The 24,821-nt window shown below is 40.3% G+C and overlaps 1 protein-coding gene and 1 long non-coding RNA gene across 2 annotated transcripts in view; one reads left to right on the plus strand and one right to left on the minus strand.

Moving 5' to 3' along the window:
• Positions 1-215: 215 nt before the first annotated feature.
• LOC132018356 (uncharacterized) lies at positions 216-24,381 on the plus strand. Its single transcript, XR_009404515.1, has 4 exons — positions 216-655; positions 6,840-7,006; positions 15,340-15,436; positions 24,294-24,381. It is a non-coding gene; the product is annotated as an uncharacterized LOC132018356 (long non-coding RNA).
• PPIL6 (peptidylprolyl isomerase like 6) overlaps positions 8,437-24,821 on the minus strand; it is a 32,719-nt gene continuing 16,334 nt past the window's right edge. Inside the window, exons 6-8 of the mRNA XM_059401191.1 lie at positions 23,098-23,154; positions 13,826-13,961; positions 8,437-9,169 (exon numbers count right to left, since the gene is read on the minus strand). Of these exons, the coding sequence (XP_059257174.1) occupies positions 9,058-9,169; positions 13,826-13,961; positions 23,098-23,154 (305 nt within the window). The 3' untranslated portion in view covers positions 8,437-9,057. The remainder of the gene's footprint in view (positions 9,170-13,825; positions 13,962-23,097; positions 23,155-24,821) is intronic.

Raw genomic sequence — 24,821 nt, forward strand, 5'->3', positions numbered from 1 at the left:
GTGTAGCGAAGAAGCTCCCAGGAGCAAGAACCTATTTCCTTTGCCCTTAGGTTACCATCCAAGATGCAGCTGGGCTGTTCTAGTTCCCGCGATAGGGAAAGCTTCCACCCTGGCTCGGGTGGAACAACCTACATGAGGTGGCTCTCGGCGTCCGCCCGGGCGACCCGGGAGGCCGTAAATCCGCGGCCCCACGTGACTTTCCGGGCTTCGCCTCTGGGACGGGAGTCAGCCTGGCGTTCGTTTCCGTGGGGTGCGCTTAGACCCACCCAGTGAGTCAGGTTTGCGGTGTGCTCCCGCGTTCCGAAGGCGCTCGCACAGATTCTCAGTAGCACCCGCGCTTCTCTCTCTCGAATTTTTCTGGAAGTAGCCATGTGTTGGGATCCCTCAGGGCAATGACGAAGCCACGTGGCTGACTTTCTGCTCCGTCGCCCACTCACGGTGAGCGGCCAAAACACCGAAAACGGCCCCCCGGCCTTCCAGCCGGAGCTCTGTCTACACTGGCTATCTCTATCCCACTTGCCCAGGCTGTCTTTACCGAATTTTTTGCTACTTAAATCAGCGGTAGCCGCAGTCAGTCAACGCCACCACCACTACAGAGAATCAGACACGAGCTGGGTTGGAAATCCATCTGGTCCGTTCCCAACCCACTTTACAGGTGAGGAAACCGAGCCTCAGACAAAGTGACTTGCCCGAAACTCGAGGCTTGACATCAGGACTGGATGTTGGAATGCCCGTTAATGTTCTGGGACTGCTCCGGCTTCATTAGGATGGGTGAGCGCCACCTGATGTCCAGCCTCACAAAACAGTCACAATTGCAGCCGCGCTTATATTAACGAGTAAAAACTGGATTATAAAAGCTGTTTTTAGTGCCGGGTTTATTTTTTTTTCCCCCAGTTACTTGCATTTATCCGGCAAGTTTAATTATGCACGTTTACCCTAATAAAATAACACACGAACATTGCTTTTATGAGATCTGCTTTGCTATGAAAGCACCACAAAAAAGTTGACTCTAAACGTTTTAGCTTTTTTTTTTTTTTTGCCTCATCTGAAGGCTTTAAAACTTTCTAGAATCTGATCTGTGGGGTCCTTTTGTACCTTCGTCACTGAGTATTAGTTCTGTTGATTACACCAGCTGGCGATTTGCTTGATGTAAACACGAGACCATGTTTGACCGATCCAGCCTATGGCCAGAATTACTGAAAGACTTTCAAAGAAGACATGGCTGTGTTGAGGGTCTGTTGACAATTCATGAATACAAATCTGCTTTGACAGATCACTAGATATTGCTTCCTTAAGTAAAAAAAAAGCAATATGATGTTTATACATGCTGTTCAATTTAAGTTTTCTGTTTTCTGTTAAGTAATCATTTCTCATTGCAAAGACCGAGTGCAGAAAACTTAAGCGCTGTTCGGGAGTCTTATTTCAACTGCAGATCATTTTCCCCATTGGAGAGCTGACTGTTTTCATTTTAGAAAAAAAGGGTTGTTTGAAGATGAGAGCCTTTTTATCTTTTTTCACAGTTTATGTTGGTTATGTGTTTGTATAATCTTATTAAATATTTCACCTACTTTATTGCACCGACTTTGTTATTTCTACATCTTAAATGCTAAAAAGGAAAACTTGATTTCATTGTTCATCAAATTAAAGAAAATAGTGGTTTGTGTAAAATTTGGAGAGAACTATGTTCCGTACTTGGTTGAGTCACAACAGTTCTTCTCTTGTGAAATGTAATTAAATGCTTTGCCCTCTGGAACTTGGAAAAAAAAAAAAAGTGCAGCTACATATTTAAATGAGGTCCCATCATCAGCCTTCAGTGAACTGCCTCCTCTTCTCAGGGTACAGCTTCCACAGTAAGCGTTTGACTATCTGACACCCAGACAAAGGAAGGCACTAGTCAGCTTTGTGGGGTTTTTTTCTTTAAGATTAAAAACACAATAGAAGTTGTGTTTTTTCCCAATACCCCCGTGGATTATCTTGTTTACACTCTAGGAGGAATACGCCCCATTGTGGAGGACATTGTTTTACAATTTGTCATCTGGGTGTTCAACACTAGTCTTCAGATTTTTATAGTCTCTATAAGAAGACACTTCACAGTCTTGTTTTAAGGCTAGAAAAGCACTGGATTATTTTATGTTACGTGGCATCTATTGCAGTAGCTCAAGGAAGGCTTCCAAACAAAGTCACTTCACTGTTCCAGAGCAAGGTCTGGCGTCTATAACACAGTTTTAACAACATGCATTAAACATTGTAATATTTCAAGTAAGTTTCAACAAAGGATTGTAATGAATCAAAGATTAATAGTGAGCTAAAATTGTAGATTTACTCTTTTTTTTTTTTTAAAGATTTTATTTATTTGACAAAGATCACAGTAGGCAGAGAGGCAGGCAGAGAGAGAGGAGGAAACAGGCTTCCTGCAGAGCAGAGAGTCTGATGCGGGGCTCCATCCCAGAACTCTGGGATCATGACCTGAACCGAAGGCAGAGGCTTTAAAACCCACTGAGCCACCCAGGCACCCCTGTAGATTTACTCTTACTAGTAACACTGTGACTAGGATTGATGATAAAATCCTAGAGATACCATCATTAGAGAAGCTCTTCACTGGCTATGGATATTTCTTCCATGACTGTGGTTGGTTACGCTTAAGAGCAGTTGTTCTCAACCTTGGCTGAATATAGGAATCACCTGGGAAGTTCTGGAAAATCCTGATGCCACGGTATCAATTTAATTACTGTGGAAAAATGCCTGGGCATTTTCAAAACACCTGGGATTTTTCAAAGCTCTCCAGGTGTTTTTAATCTTCGGTTTAGGTTGAAAACCACAGCTTTACTCTTCTCAGAGTATGGGTTCATGAACTAATACATTCATATCGCCTGAAAGTTTGTTAGAGATGCAGAATCTCTGGCCTCACCTCAGACCTCCCAAATGATAATCTGCTTTTTTTTTTGGAAGTTCATATGTACATGTGTTTTAAAGTTTGAGAAGACAGCTTTACATTATAATCTGTGGAGAAACTATTCTAAATTGCTGCAGCTCTTAATAGTGACTCCTCTACAAGATGACATCCAGGAAAACATGTTGTAAAGTTTTTGTTTTGTTTTACAAATATATGTAAGGGTAGGGTACAAATGCAAAACTCTTGTAGATTCTCTCTAGGCTGGCACCTGAGACATATTTATTTTCATTTCTACTCTGCTTCAAACCCTGGGTCTGCTGGAGTTTTTTCTTTTTCCATTAGAGGGCGGATGTGAGGGCGATCTGGCTGCGACATCTGTCACCCCATTGATCGCCAGGGTTGATTCGGCTGATCTGGCTGGCTAGGCGGGTGTCCCCTTCCTCCCTCACCGCTCCATGTGCGTCCCTCCCGAAGCTGCGCGCTCGGTCGAAGAGGACGACCTTCCCCGATAGAGGAGAGGACCGTTCTTCGGTCAAGGGTATACGAGTAGCTGCGCTCCCCTGCTAGAACCTCCAAACAAGCTCGCAAGGTCCATTAGAGGTCTCAGCCCTTTAGAAAACAGAAGGAATCCGTTTTTCTAACATATCTCTTAGGAACAACCCAAATTCAAGCTAAACTGCACCTCAGGAAGCTCTCTGATACTGTGCATTACTACTACCTCTCCCTGTGCCCAGGTATTATGCTCCTCCTCATCCTGTCTTGGGGAGCTGATTTTCAGCCAGAACACTCCCAGGTGGATATTCTGGTTTTTAAAATATTCAAGGGATTTTTGTCCTGACTGCTAGAGGGCACTGCGCTGAGCAGAACACGTGTCCCAGTCCCCCTGACCTAAGACCCGTCTGCCTGTTGCCTCTGCTGCAGCTAGAGGGCTCACCTCCAGTCCAGCAGAAGCTCCAGGACCCTGAACCAGGCCTCTAGTTGCTGTCCCTTCTGACTGGTCAGTGTTTGCATAGATCTGTGCTACCTTGATGAAATCAAAGTTTCTTGTCTTACCATTTTTCCTCATTGTATTCTGTTGTCACAATTTGCATAACGTTTTCTTGCACGTACCTGCATGCCACAAGTCTCCCAATACCAGCCTTTTTTTTTTAAGATTTTATTTATTCATTTGACAGATCACAAGTAGCCAGAGAGGCAGGGAGAGAGTGAGGAAGGGAAGCAGGCTTCCTGCTGAGCAGAGAGCCTAATGGGGGGCTTGATCCCAGGACCCTGAGATCATAACCTGAGCTGAAGGCAGAGGCTTTAATCCACAGAGCCACCCAGGTGCCCCTTTCTTTCTTTCTTTCTTTCTTTTTTTATTTTTTTTAAGATTTTTTATTTGAGAGAGCATATGCAAGCAAGAGGAGGGGCAGTGGGAGAGGGACAGAGAGAATCCCAAGCAGATTCTACCCTTGGGCAGGGCCTGACACAGGGCTCAATCTCACAACCCTGAGATCATGACCTGAGCCAAAATCAAGAGTTGGGTGCTTAACCTAGGGAGCCACCCAGGCACCCCTGTGTATGTCTTTAATACAGCCCAGCCCAGTGGTTCTTAATGTGTGGTCTCCAGGGCAGCAGCAGCAGCACCATGTGGAACGTGTTAAAAATGCAGATTCTTGGGGCACCTGGGTGGCTCAGTGGGTTAAAGCCTCTGCCTTCAGCTCAGGTCATGATCCCATGATCCCAGGGTCCTAGGATCAATCCCCGAATCAGGCTATCTGCTCAGCAGGGAGCCTGCTTCCCCTTTTCTCTCTGCCTGCCTCTCTGCCTGCTTGTGATCTCTGTCTGTCAAATAAATAAATAAATATTTTTTAAAAAGAAAAAAAATGCAGATTCTCTGACCCACTACCCACTTTTTTTTTTCCATTTTTCTTTTAAGTTTTTATTATTTAAATACACCATACTAGAGCAAATGTCTCTGAAAATATCACAAATAAAAGATTTTTTTCTTCATTCAGCAAATTAGAAGTAGGGGGAAATTTCTACACAGTAGCTGCTATGAGCCTGATTTTTTTTCCAATTTTTTTTCTTTTTTTTTCGTTCTTTTTTTTTTCCTTTGCCATGGAAGTAGCAACATCAGGACGAAGAACACTTACATGCATACATACATTGTATTTTACAGAGATACAATAAAAGTGTTTGTGATAGAATATCACAAAAGCCACATCTCTTTCCTTTTATCTCATGTTCAGTTTTGATTGAAACACATTTCCTTACAACACTTAAATATACAAAGAGCAAATAGAATGTTGTTAAGGTAAAACACAGGGTATCACTACAGATACACTGGATCAGAAATTAAGATGAGACTCAGGAACCCATATTTTGTTGATAGGCTCAAGCATTTCTCATGCACACCAAAGTAGAAAAATCTGTGATTTATCACATTTTCAAAGACATCTAATCAAATACCAAACTTTGTACTTCATGTTATATATGTTAATTTTCAAGGTTGTTTCCAGATATTTTGTATGATATATAAAATTTATTTGAGAGATGGCTGGCTAGATTGGCCCAATTTAAGATTCCATTTTAGGAAGGGTGGCAGATTATATAATTAACATAGTAGTTTTTAAAAATGAAGAGAGCATATCACTAGCTGTGATGGCAATCCATTCTAATTTTAAAGATATACTTTTGAATAAATCCAGTAAATTGAAAATGTGATATTAGTGACGAACTAAGACTGAGCATTAGAGAGACCTGCGGTTTCTTGAAGTGGTGGTAATGATATTCTTTCGGTCAGTGACAGCTTGACAGGGTTTTGTGGGTTAACATTCCAGAAGGGAAGTTCATTTTTATTGAATAGTTGCTATGTGTCAAGCGTCATCACAAGTGTCTTCACATATTATTTCAGGCCTCAAACCACTGTGAGATAGATGTACCCCCATTTTACAAAAATCAAACCCCAAAGTAATAGTACTGTTACTGATTTTGTAAATTTACTCAGAGAATCTCTAAAGTTTTAGAGTCAGACAGAGCTAACAGCTTCTTTACTTCGATCTCTTCTTTCTACAAATGAGGAAAGTGAAAGACTAAGTTATTTGATTGCTTCATTACTAAATAACTAGGACTAAAACACTTGCTAATTTAAGATATGTATGAAGTACAAAAACTCAATATGGAATCCTGAGGTTGCCAGACCATTCGTTCATTAACAAATAATGGGCATGGTTTGCAGTTGGGACAAACAAATTCTTTAGATAGAATTTTAAATGTTTATCTCAAATCTCCCATAATAAGAAAAATGTCCAGATACCACATGCCCCTTATTAACATGACTTAGTGTAAGTTACAGGATATGAGTTTGGCTTTGCCATATCAGCAATTGGGGCAAGATCATATAACATTTTGTATAAATTATCAGAATGCGTTTTATATTTGTAGACGTGGAACATTCTAGAATTCCTTCTGTTGAATCAAATCAAAGTCAATTTGGTTAAATCAAAGTCCTATTTGGAGTTAAATTGGGATAAGCTTTTGAATCTTTGAATCAATTTCTTCAAATTACATGGCTAACATACATGTTCTGATACAGAATACATTCTAATACAGAAGTATCACTGTGTGAACATTTAAATGGTGGTAAGAAAAACCACTGCATATACAAATCTATGATTTAAGTTTCTACATAGCCTGAGAGTAGGACGTGGGAGTGGACAAAGGGACCGGGAACTTGCCATCCTTTAGAAAGTCAGTAGGGATCTACCTTTCCATTGCAGGTAAGTTGAAAAATAAAGGGAGCTGGAATCGGTTTCTTACACCCATGCAGATATCTCCGTTCTTTCACAATATCAGATAAACTGTTTAATTCCCTAGTGTATGGGTTCATGCAAGTAAGAGCAAGTAATAATTGCTGTGCTGCTTGTTATTACATGACGAATGCTTGTTAATTTGTTTTAACTAGGATCTCTGCAAAGCATCAGTTTTGTTCATTACACGCTTCACTAGTTGGTGAGAGGCCCTGTGGCAAGCCTAGCTCCCCTCTGAAATGTCACCGGAATGACCAGAGGAACACATCCAAGGCCCAGAGAGAGGATCTGGAGACTTCATGCAAACAGCTTAACCTCTCAGGTTGGTGGAAACTTTTCAGAACAGAGGAAGAAGAACTATCTCCTCTTTAGTGTTTCCCAAATCTTGTTATTAATCAGAGTCGTTGAGGAGCTTTTAAAAAATACAACTTCCTAGGCCAACTCCTGAAGGTATACCAGTAATTTATTAAGCATACATTTAATGAGTACATATAGCATAAAAAGGTTCTGTTCTAGATCCTGCATATAAATTATTGATTCCTTGGACCCTCACAACAACTCTGTTTGGTAGGTGCTATGCTTTGACATGAAGATTTGAAATAGAGGCACAGGGAAGTTCTTGCCTAAATGCATGCATCTAGGGAATGGCAGGACTAGGATTCAAACCAAGGCCGTCTGGCTCCAGAACACACATTCTTAACACTCTGCTGCCTCTGGGTCACTTGAGAATGTGACATAGGCAGTATGCTTTCTCCCCATCCACCTCCAATCTTACTATAAAGGCATATACCAAATAGCAATAAAGTTGTGATTTAACAAAACAACAAAAAAATCACATTTCGGTTGTCAGAAGTTAGAGATGGATGGTGGAGAGCAGGGGAGTAGGTGTAACTATAAAGTGGTAGCCCAAGGGAGGTCTTTTTGAAAACTTGTGTGACTTGACTGCGGTATCAGTCACATGAATCTACACATGATAAAATGATAACACACACTGTACTGATGTCGATTTCCTGGTTTATATATTGTACAATAGTTGTTGTGTAAGATATGTCCATTGGAGAACCTGGATGATCAGCACACAGGACTGCTCTGTACTATTTTTGCAACTTCCTGTAAATTTATAATCCTTTCAAAATGAAAAGTCAAAGAAAGCATATGCCTCCTTTTGGCAACCTCCAAATCAATTAGAGGCCTGTCTGCTTAAGAGATCATTCTTGGAAGACAGACCTTCTGCAAAGGGCAAGAAAAACCCAAAATCTTAATGGCTTTGGGCATAGTATGAATGCAATGGCAGCAGTGGTGGAGGCAGCTGAGCAAGGTCACCACCAACAGAGTCACTCATTTCAATAACTACAAAGAGGGGGCTGAAACTAGTCACTTACATCTTGCCGTGATTTCTAAATGACTGTGCCCAGCTGGCCAAACAGGATCCTCTAGGTTGAGCTAAATGAATGAACAGAATCCCTTTCCCACGCTTCGAGACTCTTGACTCGGTAGATCAAGGACAGGGTCCTGCAGTCTGTGTTTTAAAAGCTCCCCTGGTAATGGATTTAAGAATCTCAGATTAAGGAGCAGCTGATGAAGCAGGATCCCCAATCACATCTCAGGAGTCAATGATCACAGGGCTGATTAGCGTTGGGATGCTTAACCCAAGTCTTTGGTTTTCATATGGTTGGTGTGGCTCAGAGATAAGCATTCTTTTCATGTCAGATAGATGCCTTTTTCTGAATGCTCCATGTAAACTATGAAATATTACAGTGAATTTTTTTATTGCCTCTTTTTTCTATTTGGTTATTTACCAACTTTCTTAGGGCAGAAATGTAGTTCACAGACAACATAATTCCGCTCCAAGTGCTGTAGAATTGGAAGGCCATTAGGTCCTGCTGCTAAGAATGGTTTAGGCTACAAGTAGCAAAATAATCAGCCAATAGTAACATCAACAAGCAGGAGTCTGTTTGTCTTACAGTAAGAAGCCAGAGATAGGTACTTTCTGGCATTGGTTCTTCAGCCCAAGAGTTGGGGCCGACATCTCCAGTTCTCTTGGCCTTTCCTTCACAACTCTGGCCTCTCTGCATTCAAGGCTGGTTGAAGGGAAGGGGCAGGATCACTGGCATTCTACTCTTGTCTCACTGGCGAGATGGTATTCCATGGCCACTACTGGCTGCAAAGGAGGGTGGGAAATTAAGTGTTTTGCTTTTATAGTCTGTGGCAGAGACCAGAAAGGAAAATGGGGAGGGATTGGGTGTGGGGAGGGCCAACCTACAGCATCTGTACAGCTTTCAAATTAAATTTTATCAAGCACTATTTAATTAAATATAGAAACAGCTGATCAGATGCATAATAATAAGTTGTCAGAGAATACTGATATGAAAATCAGGCATAAAGATCTCCACTGTCAATAATTACGCATTGTTGTATTGGTCTTTCATTCTCTGTTGGAACCAATTCCAATTTTTGAAGAACTTCTGTTCCTTCAACCAATTGCCTATATAGGAGGAAAAAATGGAGAATTTAGTCATAAATTTTCACATTCGCTTCCATCCATAAATCAAGTGTTATCCTGTTTAGCTATGACTACTTCCTGTAAATCAGATTATCAGTCATCAGTATAAATAGCTCCAGATATGTCCACTTTGCCATGGTTCCTCCACATCCGTTCTGGGACCCTTCCAGTTTGTCATCCTCACTGCTGTCAGGGTTATCTCTTAAAAATGTAAACCTTAAAAAAAAAATTGCAAACCTGATCTCACTTCTCCACTTAAAATACTTCAATAATTTCCCTTATGATAAAGACCAAAAATCTCCACCATGACCCGCCATGGGCTGCCTCCCTGCTGCCTTCCAGTGCTTTCCTGGGCCATGCTCCTCTGGCTCTCTGCCCCAGCGGGACTGACTTCAGTACCTCAGTATCCCATGTTGCTTCCCTGCCGTGTCTATCTGTTGTGCTCCTGCCCCCAACTCTCCCTTTGCTCCCCACCTCCTGCTTTTCCTTCAGATCTCAGTTTACTCATCGCTCCTCATTGCTCCTCGCTTATGCCAAGCTCCCCGTCATCTTTATAGGAGTTGTCAAGGCTGATTTGACATTTATGCTGCTTTGATTAGTTTCTGATTCTCCCATGAGGACATAGTTCATGCTTTTACTTAGCACTCAACGCCTAACACACTGCGGGGCCCCTAGTAGGCACCTCATCACCACCACTGGATACATGAACAAGAGCCATGCTAGTTTGGATATCTGTAGACATTCGCTGGCCATGAGCTAGAACTCTCTGAGTGGAGCTAGACTTAGGATGGTTCTCTCAACTGAAAGAGAGTAACACGGGCTAGAGAGACAGCGCTAAACACGGGACTGGTTCCCTTTGGCACTGTTTGAGCAGCGGCAGTGGTTGAGGGGAAGGTACAGTTTCCGTTTCATGAACTTTTATAGGCACATGGCAGTGCTGACACTGTTCATGCTCTAGGCAACTCCGTCCACCTCTGGCTGTCTCCAACAGAAACCAGGACACTGAGCCCAACACAAGGTACATTCTGAGGATGAGCAAGGGACAAATGGACAGATTCACCTCTGACCAAAGAGGCTGTAGAGCCTGTTCTCCAGATTGGTCTCACAAATACTGAAGGAGCACTTACTATGTGCATCTCTCCACTGTGACAGGTGTTAAAATAGAAGATGCAAGTTTGTACAGAGTGCCAAGGAGGACAAAGAAGCATGTTGATTCTGGTAATCAGGAGGTTTCTGACTTAAGCCTTGTAAGGATTTTGGCAGACTCTAGAGAGGCAGAAAGGAACAAGATAAGCAAAGGCCCAGAGGCTGTCCTGGGAGTGATGGTACTGTGGTCTGGCTATGGGTCAGCTGCCATGGTGAGTTTCCAAATCTCTATTTCCGGCCTTGCCCCCCTTGAATACCTACTTATGGTATACCAGAGTTGCCTTCTGCCTCACCTGTAGTTATCCTAATCAGAAACATAACTCGTCCATCCTAAATCCATGATCTTCTCTCCCATATCCTCGTACTCCCTATCTTGGTAAATGGCATCAACCATCCAAACAGTTCTAAAAATCCTAGGAGTTTCTCTAGACTCTCCCTACCCAGTATGGTAGCCATTGACCACAGGTGGATATTTAAATTTGAAACTTAGTAAATGTAGTTCCTCAGTTGTACTGGTCATATTTCAAGTGGGCAGTGGCCATATGTGGCCAGCAGCTGTCATAGTGGACAGCACAGGTTTTAGTACATTTACAACACTGTAGAAGATTCTGTGACATACCACTGCTTGATACTCTTCCATGATCGCACCACCACCATTGAAAGAGTCACTGGAGTCTTGTTGAATCTAACTTCTGAGTATCGCTTGAATCTTTTTCTGTTTACCCTCACTTCTCTGCACGGCCAGTGCTTTGGACCAGGACTTCATTTATGGCACTATTAGCATAGGGCCATAGAAGCCATAGGCTTCTTAACTGGCCTTTCCAATTTCATTGTCATCCTTTGCCAATTAATTCCTCACTAATGCTGAAAAGAATTTTTTCAAAATGAGAACCTAGTCATGTGACTCCCAATGAATTCCTCCATAGCTTCCCATCCCCTTTGGGTGGGAGTCCCTGCTTAACAGCATGGCACAGATAGCCTTTGGGACCTGGGCCTGACCATCTCCTCCTCTCTACCCTCCTCTCTCTGTCCATTCACCACGGGGGTGCTAAGCTCTAGCCAGAACAAATGACTTGTAGATAAGAGGCTCTCCTTATTCCTTAGGGCCCCTCTGCAAAGGCTTCTCATTCTTCCCAAAATTTGATTTTACTCATTTTGATTTCAGCCTTCTCTGGCTAACTTCAACTTGAATTTCAATACTTCTCTCCCCTCCTCATGCAGATTTCTATGCTCACCCCATTTGGGAGTCCCCTATAATAAAGTTAATGACCCCATCACTGTCCCTAATATTTACCCCTTCTACCTATGCATGTATGAATGGAGAGTTTACAGATTTGTGTTTTGACATTCTTTCCTTATGAAGCCAGTGGGCAAGACAGTCTCCCCTGAAGAGCATTCCTAGTGTCATTTATCTGAAGGGACAAGTTCTTGTACCAGGAACTAGGGCTCAAAAGGAAGGTCTGTCTCTCTCTGGACCTTGCTAACCATGTCTGGGATTCCGGAAACTCACATAAACCCGGGGACAATCTGCAATGGTAGAAAGCATTAACACCAGAAGAAGCCCTGTGGTGGGGAAGGACAGTATCCCTGAAGGAGTTACACTTGGTCAGAATATCTACTTGCCTCTTAAGATATCACCTTTCTGCTCCCTAGTGTTCTCTTAAGGTCTTGTTTAAATATTCCAGCCCAGACTCAGCTCTGATTTGAAGATTTCAGAGATCGATCGAGATGATACTTGGGCTAGAATAAAAGAGGTACAGTGCCCCCCCTCCCGCCAAAACCAGACAAAATTGAGTGAGCAAGATTCCCCTGGAGGAAGGTGAATCACATGGAAAATAGCAGTCGTCAAAAGGAGACCACATCCTCCACTCTGCTGCCATCCTCTAGGGATCTGTGTTCGCTTTTGCTAGAGGAGCTGTCTTCCCTCTTTCCTGTATCCCCAGTGCACTCTTCACAGAACTGCCGTAGCCTGTGTCTCACTGGCTTAGAGTTGTTGGTTTTCTAATACACTATAGACTCCCTAAAGGGCAGGAATTGTACCTCTTCACTCTTTTCCTCACGACTGAGCACCATGACTGGCATATAGTAGGTGCCTAATAAAACGCTGGTTGAATGAATGAGTCAGGAAGCTAACAGAAGGGAAAGCTGAAATAGATGTGGGGTCAGATAATGAAGGCCCAGAATGCCACTCTAGACTTTAAGCTGTATGCATCTGGAGAGGAGTATATAGTGAAGAAGGAGATGTTAAACATTTTAAAGTAGTCATGTTTGTGTTTGAGGAAGGCACCTTTTGGAAAGATAGGAAGGATCACCTAATCATGTGGTTAAGATGATGGGAAGACACTTAAATGATCCAAGAAATTGTGAATATTATTTGGATTTTAAATAATTGAAGAATACATTTTCAAAATCAGAATACAGTTTATTTAGGACCAGGGAAAATAGAAGATAATACATCATTTTAGGTTATGCATCTATTAATAAAAAATTATCTTTTTAAAGAAATCTCCTTTGGATGAAAATACACTTTCTGCTTTTTCAGTCTAGAAATATCACTTGCATTACACTGAAGGGATAATTGTGGTTTAAATTAAAACTTATGAAATTTCTTCATGGGATGAAGAGTCAGTAATTATCCCTGTGGAGTGGCTGGAATAATCTAATACTTATTCAGAAAAATTCCAATACTCTGCATCATTTTAGGGAAGACCAAGTAAATTTCAACTTACATTCACTCCACTAATCAAACAGAGACATAAACACTGGAGTGATAAAGAGTATATCCATCATCCATTTTAGGTCCACATGCCCATTAGCAACTTTCTAATAATATTCTAATCATTATTACCTGAGGTGTTTCCATACTATAAATTGTTCAGTTTTAAAAGTTACTTGTAATTTGGATAGTTTTCCTATATCTCCTCACTGTGTTCATGGACAGACACTTAAATGGCTTCACCTCACTTCTGCACCTAAATATTTCTATGTGTTTAAGCACTATGATATTGTTCATAGTAAATAAGAATGACAAAATCCTTGAGGCTGAAGATAGAAGGATGGATAGTCAGGACATTATAATGGCTGGACCTTAATGGCTTCTGTGTTTTTTATAGACAGCAAGCTTCTTATGAAATATTTATTCTAAATGTTTGTATTTGTATTATTTTTTGCTTTTAAATTATATCTTCAGTTATCCCTAAACTATGTGGACCACGTTTTTAAAAAAGATTTTATTTAATTTGAAGAGAGAGCATGAACAGGGAGAGGAGCAGAGAGAGAGGGACAGGAAGACTCCATGGTGAGTGTGGAGCCCATCTTGGGTCCCGGTCTTACAAGCCTAAGATCATGACCTGAGCCAACATCAGGAGTCAGGCACTTAACTGTGCCACCCAGATGCCCCAAACCATACATATATATCTATATTATATAGACATATATAGACACACACACACACACACACATATTATATAGACAAACTTATAGTGTACATACCCAAAAGCCACATATTTTCTATCCAGATAGGGTGCTGGCTGTAGTGTGATGTAGAATTGTGACCCGTTGGTGTGACGGCCTTTGTTGGCCATTCCAAGAACTCCCCTTTTATTATGAGGAATTGAAAAGTTTTCATCTAGAAAAGACAGTAGATAGTAAGTAGCTCATTAAAATATTTCCAAATTGTATTGTTTCGTATTTCACTCCAACTGGGCTGTTAAAAAAGATAAGCTAGAAAATCTTCATTAGAACTATTTTGAACATTTTTCTACATTTACTTTATCATTATTGTAGCTAAAAACAAGTGTGCTAAGAAAATTAATAATGTAAAAGGAAGTGCTTTAAATTAATAATGTAAAAGGAAGTACATTCTGAGGAAAGGTCAGCACATTTTCTTGTGCTGTTTGGCAGTAGTAGTTCATTCAAACTACCAATGTGATCATTAAAAATACCCTCTTCGAGAAGGCTTTTGGATCCGACCCTTGCCCTCACAGCATCTTATACAGCCCTCTGTGGTTGTCTTTATGACCTGTGCCATCGCTCACATGGCTTTTCTTCTCTAGTGTGTGCAGGCCCTTGTCTCAGGATAGCCTTACTCCTAGGGCCTCCTAGTACATTAACTGGTATGTATGTGGGCTTAAATGTTGGTGATGAAATGAAGGGGATTCATAATTTTTTTTTTTTTTGGAGTCTTTAAATAAATTTTAATCTCAAACTTTATATAGATTGACCAAGATTTTGTGAAAAGTGATTTTTATTTTTATTTATTTATTTTTTTTTGTAAAGTTAACAAGTGAAGAGAAGTGTATAGTGGTGAATTAAGCTGTTCTTTCAGGATGTGGCATTTCTAGTATGAGGTTACATTTACCTTCAAACTCAAAAACACGGAAGGAAGTGGTGGAAGAGAAATTCATGAAAAGCTTTCATTCAATAACCTTATAAGATTCTGGGAGTAATTGAGAGGTATGAGCATTAAGTGTCAAGATTTTCTGAAGATGCAGTTGCTAAGCATTTGAAGTTTCACAGCTAAACCAACTGAGCAATTAAGCCATATCCGTAGTAGTAGCTTTTAGCTTGTTAAATTGCAACTGAGTAAAAACCTCTGAAATCTTGTGAAATGCAAATAAAGCACTTTTGTACAAATGAGTCTGTATAATTACATTGATGCTCTGTATTCCTTTCAGAGCAATTAAGAAATAATCCATTAATTTTACAGAAAATTACGTGGCACAAATATCTGCCCAAAGTAAAGATTCAGAGTTTTAGCAAAATGGCATGTCATTGTTCTTAGATATATGATAAATGTTTCTTAAATTCTGTAAACACTAAAAAAAAATTTTATAGCATAACATTTTTTTACCCAAAATTCTGTGATTATGGGAGAACTTTTAAAGTTTCATTAACTTTTAAAGTTAATATGTAGGTATAGGCAGCTCATAACTTACAAATTTAAAATGTGTTCACCTCAAAAAAATGTGTGAAAAATAAGTAATGATAACGATTGTTTTAAAAAGGTGCTGCCATGGAACTTAAAGACCCAAGGCTTGTCACTTCAAGACTGGCAGTGACGGCACAACAGAGGGGACTCAGCTGGTGACTCTGCCACACCAGGTAAAGCCCTTGGGTAGAATTCCACCTGTTTCTACTCTTGGAAAGCTCCCACAGCAGGGCGGGGAGCCAACCCTCCCCTTCTTGTTCTCTACACAGTTACTGGTGGGAGTCTCTGCTCTGAAACAGGTTGTAGTGACCTCCCATATGAACTCAGCATGAGCTGCCACTGGGACGGGGCCCTTGGTGCCTCCTTCACAGCTCACTTGGGGTATGGAGTGGACCCCCAGCCTTGCAGGAACAGATTATCTACTTAAAGACCAGAACCAGTGACAAAATAGAGTTCCACATAAAATTCTGTCTTTAGAGAAGCTTTCCTGAAAAATGACTATCCGAACAGTATTTTTACAGTAATAGAGAAGTATTTTTTTTTTTTTTATCAGTAACAAGATGGAGAGTGAAAATCCCGGGTTTAAGTCAACATTTGTTTATTTGACAAATATTTTTACAGTGCCTAGTATGTTCTGAGGGTTAAGTGCAGAGCTTCAGACTTTTCAGTTATATAAAAAATGTAAACTTAATGTGCTCACATAAGTTTTTGAGGATAGGGAAAATAATAGATCCTTATTCAACCAACCCTTCATCACCCCCTCAACTTTTTTTGAATGGGATAATTAACTGTTCTAGATTAGTTTAACTCTATCAGCCCTGAATGGAAAGGAAAAATTTCAACAACCTACCAGAAAGTGAAGTAGGAAGAACAAAAAACATTTTTTTTCAAACATCTTTTTTATTGCTGGGTAAAAAATAGAAAAATTTTAAAATTTGAGTGCTGGCTAAACTAGCATAATTAATAATAATTTTATTTTTAGGTCATATTAATTGAGACATGGAAGGAAGTTTAAAAGCTATGGTAGGATCTCAGGAGCCTCTCATTCCATTGTCTGTGACTCAGGAATTCCTGCCTCTGCCACTTACCATAAAATAGGAATCGTAGTTACTGCTCTGTGGTCAAAATTGGCCTCATTTATAACATACAATGGGAAGGGCAACATGTAACTATTTGAAATAGAAATCAGAATTTATGGAAAAAAATCAATTTATGGGCTGAAGAAAATCAGTTTCTCAATCTGTTTCAAATAAAGTCATTCTGATGCTTATAGAGGAAGCAACTACCACAAGTCTGGGAAAACTGCCATGCATTCTCTCTGGTAAAAGTATAATCAGATAGTTTAGGACATTTCCATATAATTTGCTGAAGGCAGTAATATCAAGTAAAAATCTGACCTGAATATTGCAATATTAATTTTGTAAACCAAATGTTCTATTTTTGCTATCATATTTAAATAATAACAGCTATATACTCTTTATTATTACATAAAAGTACATGAACTGGTGCTACTTGGCATGTTTTAATTGTTGCTTTAATGAAGCATTTATAAGTATACATGCTGATCATGTTGTGTGACATTAGGAATGAATAGCCAGTATTCATGAACACTTAAGGGGATAAACACTTAGTGTATGTTTATAACATTGAACACTAGTGACAGTGAGAGGATTCCAGCTCTAGAAAACATGAATGAATTTCATAGGCAGTGGATGAACTAAAGAAGTAAGACACAAAGAATGCCTACAGTGTGATTCCATTTACATAAAATTCAGAACCAGGCAAAATTTAACTATATTGTTTAGGGATACCTACCTGGGTGGTTAACCTATCAAGGAGAGCAAGGAAGAAAGGCAGGCTAGTGGTTACCTCTGAGGGAGGTGGAGTATTGCTGAGGCTGGACAAATAGGGTGCTTCTGGTATGCTGGCAAATTTTCTTTCTTGACAAGGATGGTAATACGGGGATTTGCTTTAAAATTATGCCTTAATTGTACATATGCACTTTCCATATAGAAGTCTCAACATTTAAAAAAAAATAAATAGCCCTTAAATGGCTACCCAGACTGTACTATTTTCAGTTACTCAGTACTGACAGTACATCAGGCTGTGTGCCATTTATTCATGAACATTTTCATGTTTTTAAAAGATTTTATTTATTTATATGAGAGAGAGTGAGTGAGCATAAGTGAGGTGAGGGGCAGAGGGGAAAGCAGACTCCCCGCTGAGCAGGGAGCCCGATGTGGGTGGGGCTCAATCCCAGGACCCTGGGAACATGACCTGAGCCAAAGGCAGATGCTTAACCAACTGAGCCACCCAGGCACCCTGAACACTTTCATTTAAAGGCAAGGAGATCTAAGAACTAGACAAATGGATATTAAGTGCTCTATCTGTGAATTAGGGCACAAGCTAACATTAACAGACTGGTCTACTTAACGTGACAAGAATAATCCAATATTTTAAAATATTTTTCTTTTGCTTTTTATATAAATGACATTTTTCTCTAGTCAGCCCAAACCACTCAACTGCCAATCCTTGACCAGGAGAAGGATTAGGGATATTATACATGGAGGAAAGAAAGGGCTAATATTCAGTTTCTTAACATTCAGAATAGGATTTGGGGAGACAATTTTAAAAAACTTGCGATTTGAAACAAAGCAAAATGGACTTCCTTCAAGTTAAAAAAAATGATTAACTGATTTATAAAATAATCATCTAATTATTATTTATTACATTCTTTTAAATTCACTGTGCTTAGCTTAATAAAAGTGAGTTTAGTGGTTGTAGTCATTTTTTAGCAAGCCCCGGGTTTCAGATCTGCAGCTCGTGGTAACAGGGCTCAGTGAGAGACAGGGGGAGGTGGAAGCACTGGCTGGCCCTTGTGTACATATCCCCCGGGGGTGGATGAGGGAGGAAACCCAGCAAAGCTTTGCTGTTTTGAGCAGTTACTCATCTCTCCTTGGGGGCATTTCTCCTTTTCATTTGCTGGGTTACTGAGTTTCTGATCCTGAGTAATGGAGGCTTCCCTGAACACACTGGGCCTCCCCGGGCACCAGAGGACAGTCGCCTCCACTGTAACTGTGTAAGGATAGGAGTGCGGGACAATCACCAGAGGCACAGGTTGTCCAGGGGGCAGGCAAGGACAGGAGCTAAGAGATGTGTCTCCTGCTGGACAGAAGGCCCAAGTTGTCTGAGACAGTGCCTCTGAACAGGACTCCAGGTGATCTGACAGCGGCCGTGGGGTGGACCCATACAGTGGATTTTCATCAGGGATGCAGCTTATTAGGAAAGGATCCAGGAACATCCCTTCCCCATCTGCAATGTTTTATTTTAAGACCCAACTCAAAAGCTACTCTGGGCCACCGCCCCCAACTTTCCCAGGAAGCTGTTGGTTCTTTTCCACAGCGCTCAGTTCTTCCTCTGTAACCTCCATTGGCACCGTGCTGGTAGCTAATCCCTTTGAGTATCTGTCTGCACCAAACCTAAAATCTTCGAGGCTAGAAGCTTGGTCGTATCATCTTTGTATCTTAAGGCCCTAGCACCATGTAGGCACCCAAGAGTTGAATGTTTATTAATGAATAAATAAATAAATGATGTAATTTGCCCAGTTTCATTTGATAAAGCTGGCTCCACTTGCACTTAGAAGGAAATTGGCTTTTCCTTTTCCCTTCACTTTGGTATTCATTCAATATTACTTTTTTAAAACCTTTTCATTGTATTAAAACTTAGACACAAAAGCCATAGAAAACTAACATATAATTAAAATTATTATTAGTTATTATAAGGGAAACACCCTTTTCATCCCCACTGAGGCCCGCTTTCCCAAAAGTGCCTTGTCTAGTTCAAAAGTAACCACTTCCCTGATTTTGAAATGCTCTCATGCTTAATATTTCCTTATATACTTGGCCCTTGAATAGCACTAGCTTTGATCTTCAGGGATCCACTCATATGCAGATGTTTTTCAGTGCAGGACAGAACTATAAATGTATTTTCTTTTCCTTATGATTTTCTTAACATTTTCTTTAGCTTATTTCATTGTAAGAAAATGGTTGATCAGTCTATGGCCATACCACCCTGAACGTGCCCGATCTCGCCTCGTCTCAGAAGCTTAGCAGGGTTAGGCCTGGTTAATACTTGGAAGGGAGAAAATGGTTAATCAACTGTTTGTGTTTTTGATAAGGCTTCAGGTCAACAGTGTTAGTAGTTAGTACACAGCTATTAGTAGTTACTAGGTAGTCTAGTTTTTGCCTTTTTTTTTTTTAAGATTTTATTTATTTATTTATTTATTTATTTATTTATTTATTTATTTATTTTAAGAGGGAAAGAGAGCAGGGGAAGAGATGGGGGGAGAAGGGATAAGCAGATTCCCTGCTCAGCAGGGAGCCCAGTGCATGGCTGTATCCCAGGCTGAAGGCAAATGCATAACTAACTGAACCATCCAGGTTCCCCAGTCTTTACCATTTTAAAAGACTTGTTATGAATTTTAAGTCTCTTAATCTTCAAGGTCTGCGTCTATCTCTTTACTTTTTTTTTTTAAACTCAGTAGAGAGAGACTGTTGTTTTCTTTTTCTTTCTTTTATCTGTTAATAAACCTGAGCTCTTTAACCTCTAGAATTTTTCCCAGTCCAAAGTTTGCTGACTGCACGTGTTTCAGGCATTTCAGTATGTTTCTGTGTTCTTTGTCTTGTCCTCTTGCCTGTAATACTTATGTTGAGAGGGCAAGTCAATTTCAGCTTATTTGATATATTGGGAACATCTGAGCTTAACGAATCTTGCCCATGTTTACGTGCAATGTCTAGGAGAAACACCAGGTAAATGTAGAAAATGGCTCGCAGCTGAACTGAGCTGCATCGAAACACCCACACCTCAGACATCTGCCACAGGTGACCTCAGTATGAGCTGTGTCCACCCACATCTGATGCTACAGCTTGCCTCCAATCTCAGAGAGCCCTCCTTCCACCACTTCACAATCAGTCACAAGCTACACCTCTTCCCACACCACCTCCTCAAACGTCAGGGAGCTTTCGAGGTAGAGTGCCAAATTCATTCTAGTATTTCTGTGTTTCTTGACCATATAAATAGATGTTAAACTGTTACTGGTTTTATGAGGATACTCTGTATTTTAACGTTTCACTGAGGAAGGGTTTTCTCGCACCTCACATTTGCCATAAGTCCTGCAGTTTTTAATGCATGATTTTCATAGTGCAGAGATCTTTAGGACCACATGACATCAGAACTAGCTATATTTCCTACAGATTGGCAGCTGGATCCAGAGGCTTAATCAAACTCATGTTCCGTCCCTTTGGTGGTACGTTCTTTCCACAGAAGGCTCATAATGTCTGGTTGTCCCTGTTTTTGTGAAGTTAGCAGATAACAATGCAGCAAAGGCTTAGATCCACTATTTCACTGGAGCAGCAAAATGATACTATTCTAATTCTATTATTTCTTTCTCATCTATCTATTGGAATGCTGTTGTAAGTAGCAATTTTCTCTTACCTACAATTTGGTACAGTTCATATGGGAAAGGCAAGATAAATGCTTGATTCTTTGCTTTTGTTTATCAGTTTTTCAAGATAATGAATTTGTTTCCCATCATTCCCTCAAAGATAAGCTATTAGGCTTTATTTTATAATATGATGTCATTATGAATTCATGGATTTAAAATATTTGTTGGGTTTCAATTATTTGCAATTACTATTCTTTTTGAAGTTCAAATCTTTGGCCAGTGAGAGCCTCTTCAAGTTGTCTCCCAAGGCCTTTGACATGACCCTAGTAAATCTTTAATAGCTTTCTTGCTATCTGATAATAGCATGACTAAACATGAGTTTCAAGGCTCATTTTGTAATGTCCTGTCCTGGAACTGAAACCTGCCATTTCCCTGAGGAACCGTGGTTTCTTTAAGTGAGAAATAACACTTCAGAACACCAATGTAAATGCTAGGAGTGTGTGATGCTACTAAGTTAGTCCTTGTCCAATTCAGTGGATAGAGCTATATAGGTAGATATGATACTTTGTGAGTTTAAACCAGTATTTCCAGTACAGAATATTTGACTTATTGGCTTCTGTCATATTTGATTTGTATCTCCCTTCTTGCACATTGAAAATCATGATTCGCAAGGACACCTGAAATGATGAATTTAGGAAATCCTATAATTACTTACTTTTTCCATATTACAGATATAAAAGTCTCAAAATAATACCATCACCAGTGTAATTACTGAAAATAGTTTAAAGTTTTTGCATATGTTCTTTACATTTTCTTCCAGTTTTGAAAGAGTAGGCTAAAGATACAGTCATTATATATCATACTCTCACCTTTGATTCCTCATTAAATTTTAGTTTCACAGTAACTATGTGATTACTGCTCATCACCAATCTTGATGTCAAGGTCTCTCTCATAATTTGTGTGAAACTCATCAAATCCTTTTTAAATTCTGGACAGTTTTTTTCAACATTAGTTCTTAGTATTTTGTCTATTCCCTTGCATTCATTTAAGCCATTAGGGACAATTTGCCATCCATATGTTGGATCTTCTCTTTCTAGCTATTTGTGACTTTCTTATAAATCCTTTTATCTTCATTATTTTTTGGTTTTAAAAATTCCCCCCTTCCACCTTTTACTTCTTTTAAGACATGCATATCTGTCAAGTTTATTTGACCTTATTTCCTTCGAGTTTATCTCTGAAATGTTCTTTTACTGCTAATTCTTCCCTAATTCTGTAACCTCTAAGTTTTTCTAATTCTGACTTATGAGTTCTTTCCTGTCTTGTATCATACTCTCTGTGTCTTCTGGCTCATTCTGAAAATTTGTACAGTTTTGATCTGTTTTGTGAGCATGTCTTTCTAGTGTGCTTTCATGATCTGTAGTGATGTTCCTCTGCTCCTTATTCTCTTTCACTTCACCATGAAACTTTTTGTTGCCAGTTTTTATATAAAATTAGGTTTCCTACGTGTTTAGGATGTCGCTTTTCTCAATTCACAAAGCTCCCTCTTGTGCTGTTTTCATGTAGTGTTCGACAATATGGCAACTTGCTTTCTGCGCTTTCCTGGCTCTTTCCCCATTCCTTTGTCACTGTTGCCCGGCTACCCTGCATAACTTTGGTTTCATTCACAGTAACATCTCCTCATTGTGGGCCTGTCCTGGAAGAGTGCCCTTTCAGATCAGTTTCAAGAGTTCAGAGAGGTTAGGCTGCTCCAGCCTCAAACCTTGCCAGGTACCTCTTACACTCACACACTGTTGGCTATTTTGAAGTTCTGCTATTCTCGAGACAGCCAGAAGTGCTGCTTTCTCCCACATAGATGCCGACACCATGCACATTTCATAGCTATAGGTAGTTTGTCCTCATCTGTTTGTATTGAGAATTCATTTAGATACCTTGTCACCTAGTTTTGTTGTAAATGTCATCCATGGGTTTTTAGTTTTTCTATCTACTTACACAGTCTGTTTTTATGTTGGAATTTCAAAAAATTCAAAAACTATGCCATCACCATGACCCCATCTTCCAACGATCCCCAACAGCAGTCTTAATGGGATGATTATCAAAGTACCAAATTCTGAGTACGGGCACGGCAAATTAGAAGGCTTAAAAATATAAATTCCCTTTGACCCCACAATACTAATTCTAGAAATTTAGCCTAAAGGAATAATATAATTAGGCAGAGGGAAAAAAATGTGTATACAAAGCTGTTCTGGACTAGACTGGGGTACCTTCCCCCACTCCGTTTTTAACTCCCACTTTCAGTGTTATCCCAAACACCATCTTATTTGGAGTTGTGAATCATCCAGTCTTGTTAGATTTATCAGCTGATACAGACTGACAGAATTTAAAGACACATACCTTCAAACGTTGGTCCGTAAATCGACACTCCATCATCTCCTCTTCCTTCTACTATATCTGATAAATAACAATGAGCAAACATTAGAATTTTGAGCCTAAAAAAGAGTAAAGGCTGGAGGAAAAAGCTTTAAATTGTGATTCCATTTATACCAATGACTACTGTTTTAAGATCCATAATTGATCAATATCTAAACCATGAAAATATTACTGTAGTGATTTCACTGCATTTTGTAGGCACTTTAACACTCCTGATCCCATTCCCCTGATAAGAACTCTTTGAAGTAGGTGAAATTATGATGCAGACCCTTTGAAATGATGATGCATTTAATCATAATTGTGGTCACAATTTAAAGGAAGTGTGTTCATATAAAGTCTGCTTGCCTCACAAGTTATTCCACAGTCCTTCTTGCTTTTCAGGAAAATGGAAAGACCAGACTGAAAAATGAAATAGGAACAGTGAGGTCTTTTTAGAGGAGGAATAAAAATAGATGCTCTAAATAGAGTCAGTGTTCAAATTTTCATTCCTTGGAACCCCCAGTGTGATAATTCATTTATTTAGCCAGTATTCTGGAAAGGAAGTTCCCTTACAACGTAACGAGGGGGATTTTTTTAACAAGTATTTATCACGTCCCAGTTTGCATTGTGCGCGACATGCGCGGAGTTGGGCTCAGGCAGCGCTGCTACTGTAAACGTCCTCTACACACAAGTGACTTCTTCTCCATCCACCGCTGAAAGGGAAATAGAGCAGACTACTAGAAATAGCGGACTCTAGTAGAAACAAGGGTCTCTAAGCTCTGTACCCCCAGCCTCCCCATCAGCCCTCTTTCACCTTCCTGGAGCACAGCATACAATACATCTCTGTTGAAAGACTGTGCCATTTTAACTCAGCGTGAGTTACCTATAATAAACGTGCACTGTTTTAAAGAAACCGGATGCAATAGCAAGCACGCGTAGAGATTTGATTCAGGACAGGCATGTGGAATTTAAATTCCACTCATGGTGGCACCTGTGTGGCTCAGTGGGTTAAGCCTCTGCCTTCAGCTCAGGTCATGATCTCAGGGTCCTGGGATCGAGCCGCACATCGGGCTCTCTGCTCAGCAGGGAGCCTGCTTCCTCCTCTCTCTCTGCCTGCCTCTCTGCCTACTTGTGATTGCTGTCTGTCAAATAAATAAATAAAATCTATAAATTCCATTCAGGAACGGGCTCAGAAGTTGATCATTGAGCCGGAAGTCTTCAACCCTGCTCGGCCTGATACTCCCCTCGTGGTTCACCCAGAGCCCTCGGCATCTCTCAGGAGTACACTGCAGTGGCTGAAGACTAAATCCAGGATTGGGGAAGTCGAAGGTCCTCCAGCACCAATTCCTTCTGATCGTAGAGTTCACTTTGCTCAGACAAATCTGCCTGTGGTTCGCCCCCACTACTGATTCATGTCAGCATCTGTGGTACTCCTTTGCCCTCTCTAGAACACCCACCGTTCCTCTTGCCCTTTGCTTCCCATCTCCCAGGGAAATATTTTATATTGACACCCTTTCAATCAGTACTTGAATTCAGCCTTCTTTTTTTTTTTAAATGTATTTATTTATTTTCAGAATAACAGTATTCATTATTTTTGCACCACACCCAGTGCTCCATGCAATCTGTGCCCTCTCCAATACCCACCACCTGGTTCCCCCAACCTCCCACCCCCCGGCGATTCAAACCCCTCAGATTGTTTCTCAGAGTCC

Source organism: Mustela nigripes, chromosome 5 (assembly GCF_022355385.1).
Source record: "Mustela nigripes isolate SB6536 chromosome 5, MUSNIG.SB6536, whole genome shotgun sequence".
Lineage (NCBI taxonomy): Eukaryota > Metazoa > Chordata > Mammalia > Carnivora > Mustelidae > Mustela > Mustela nigripes.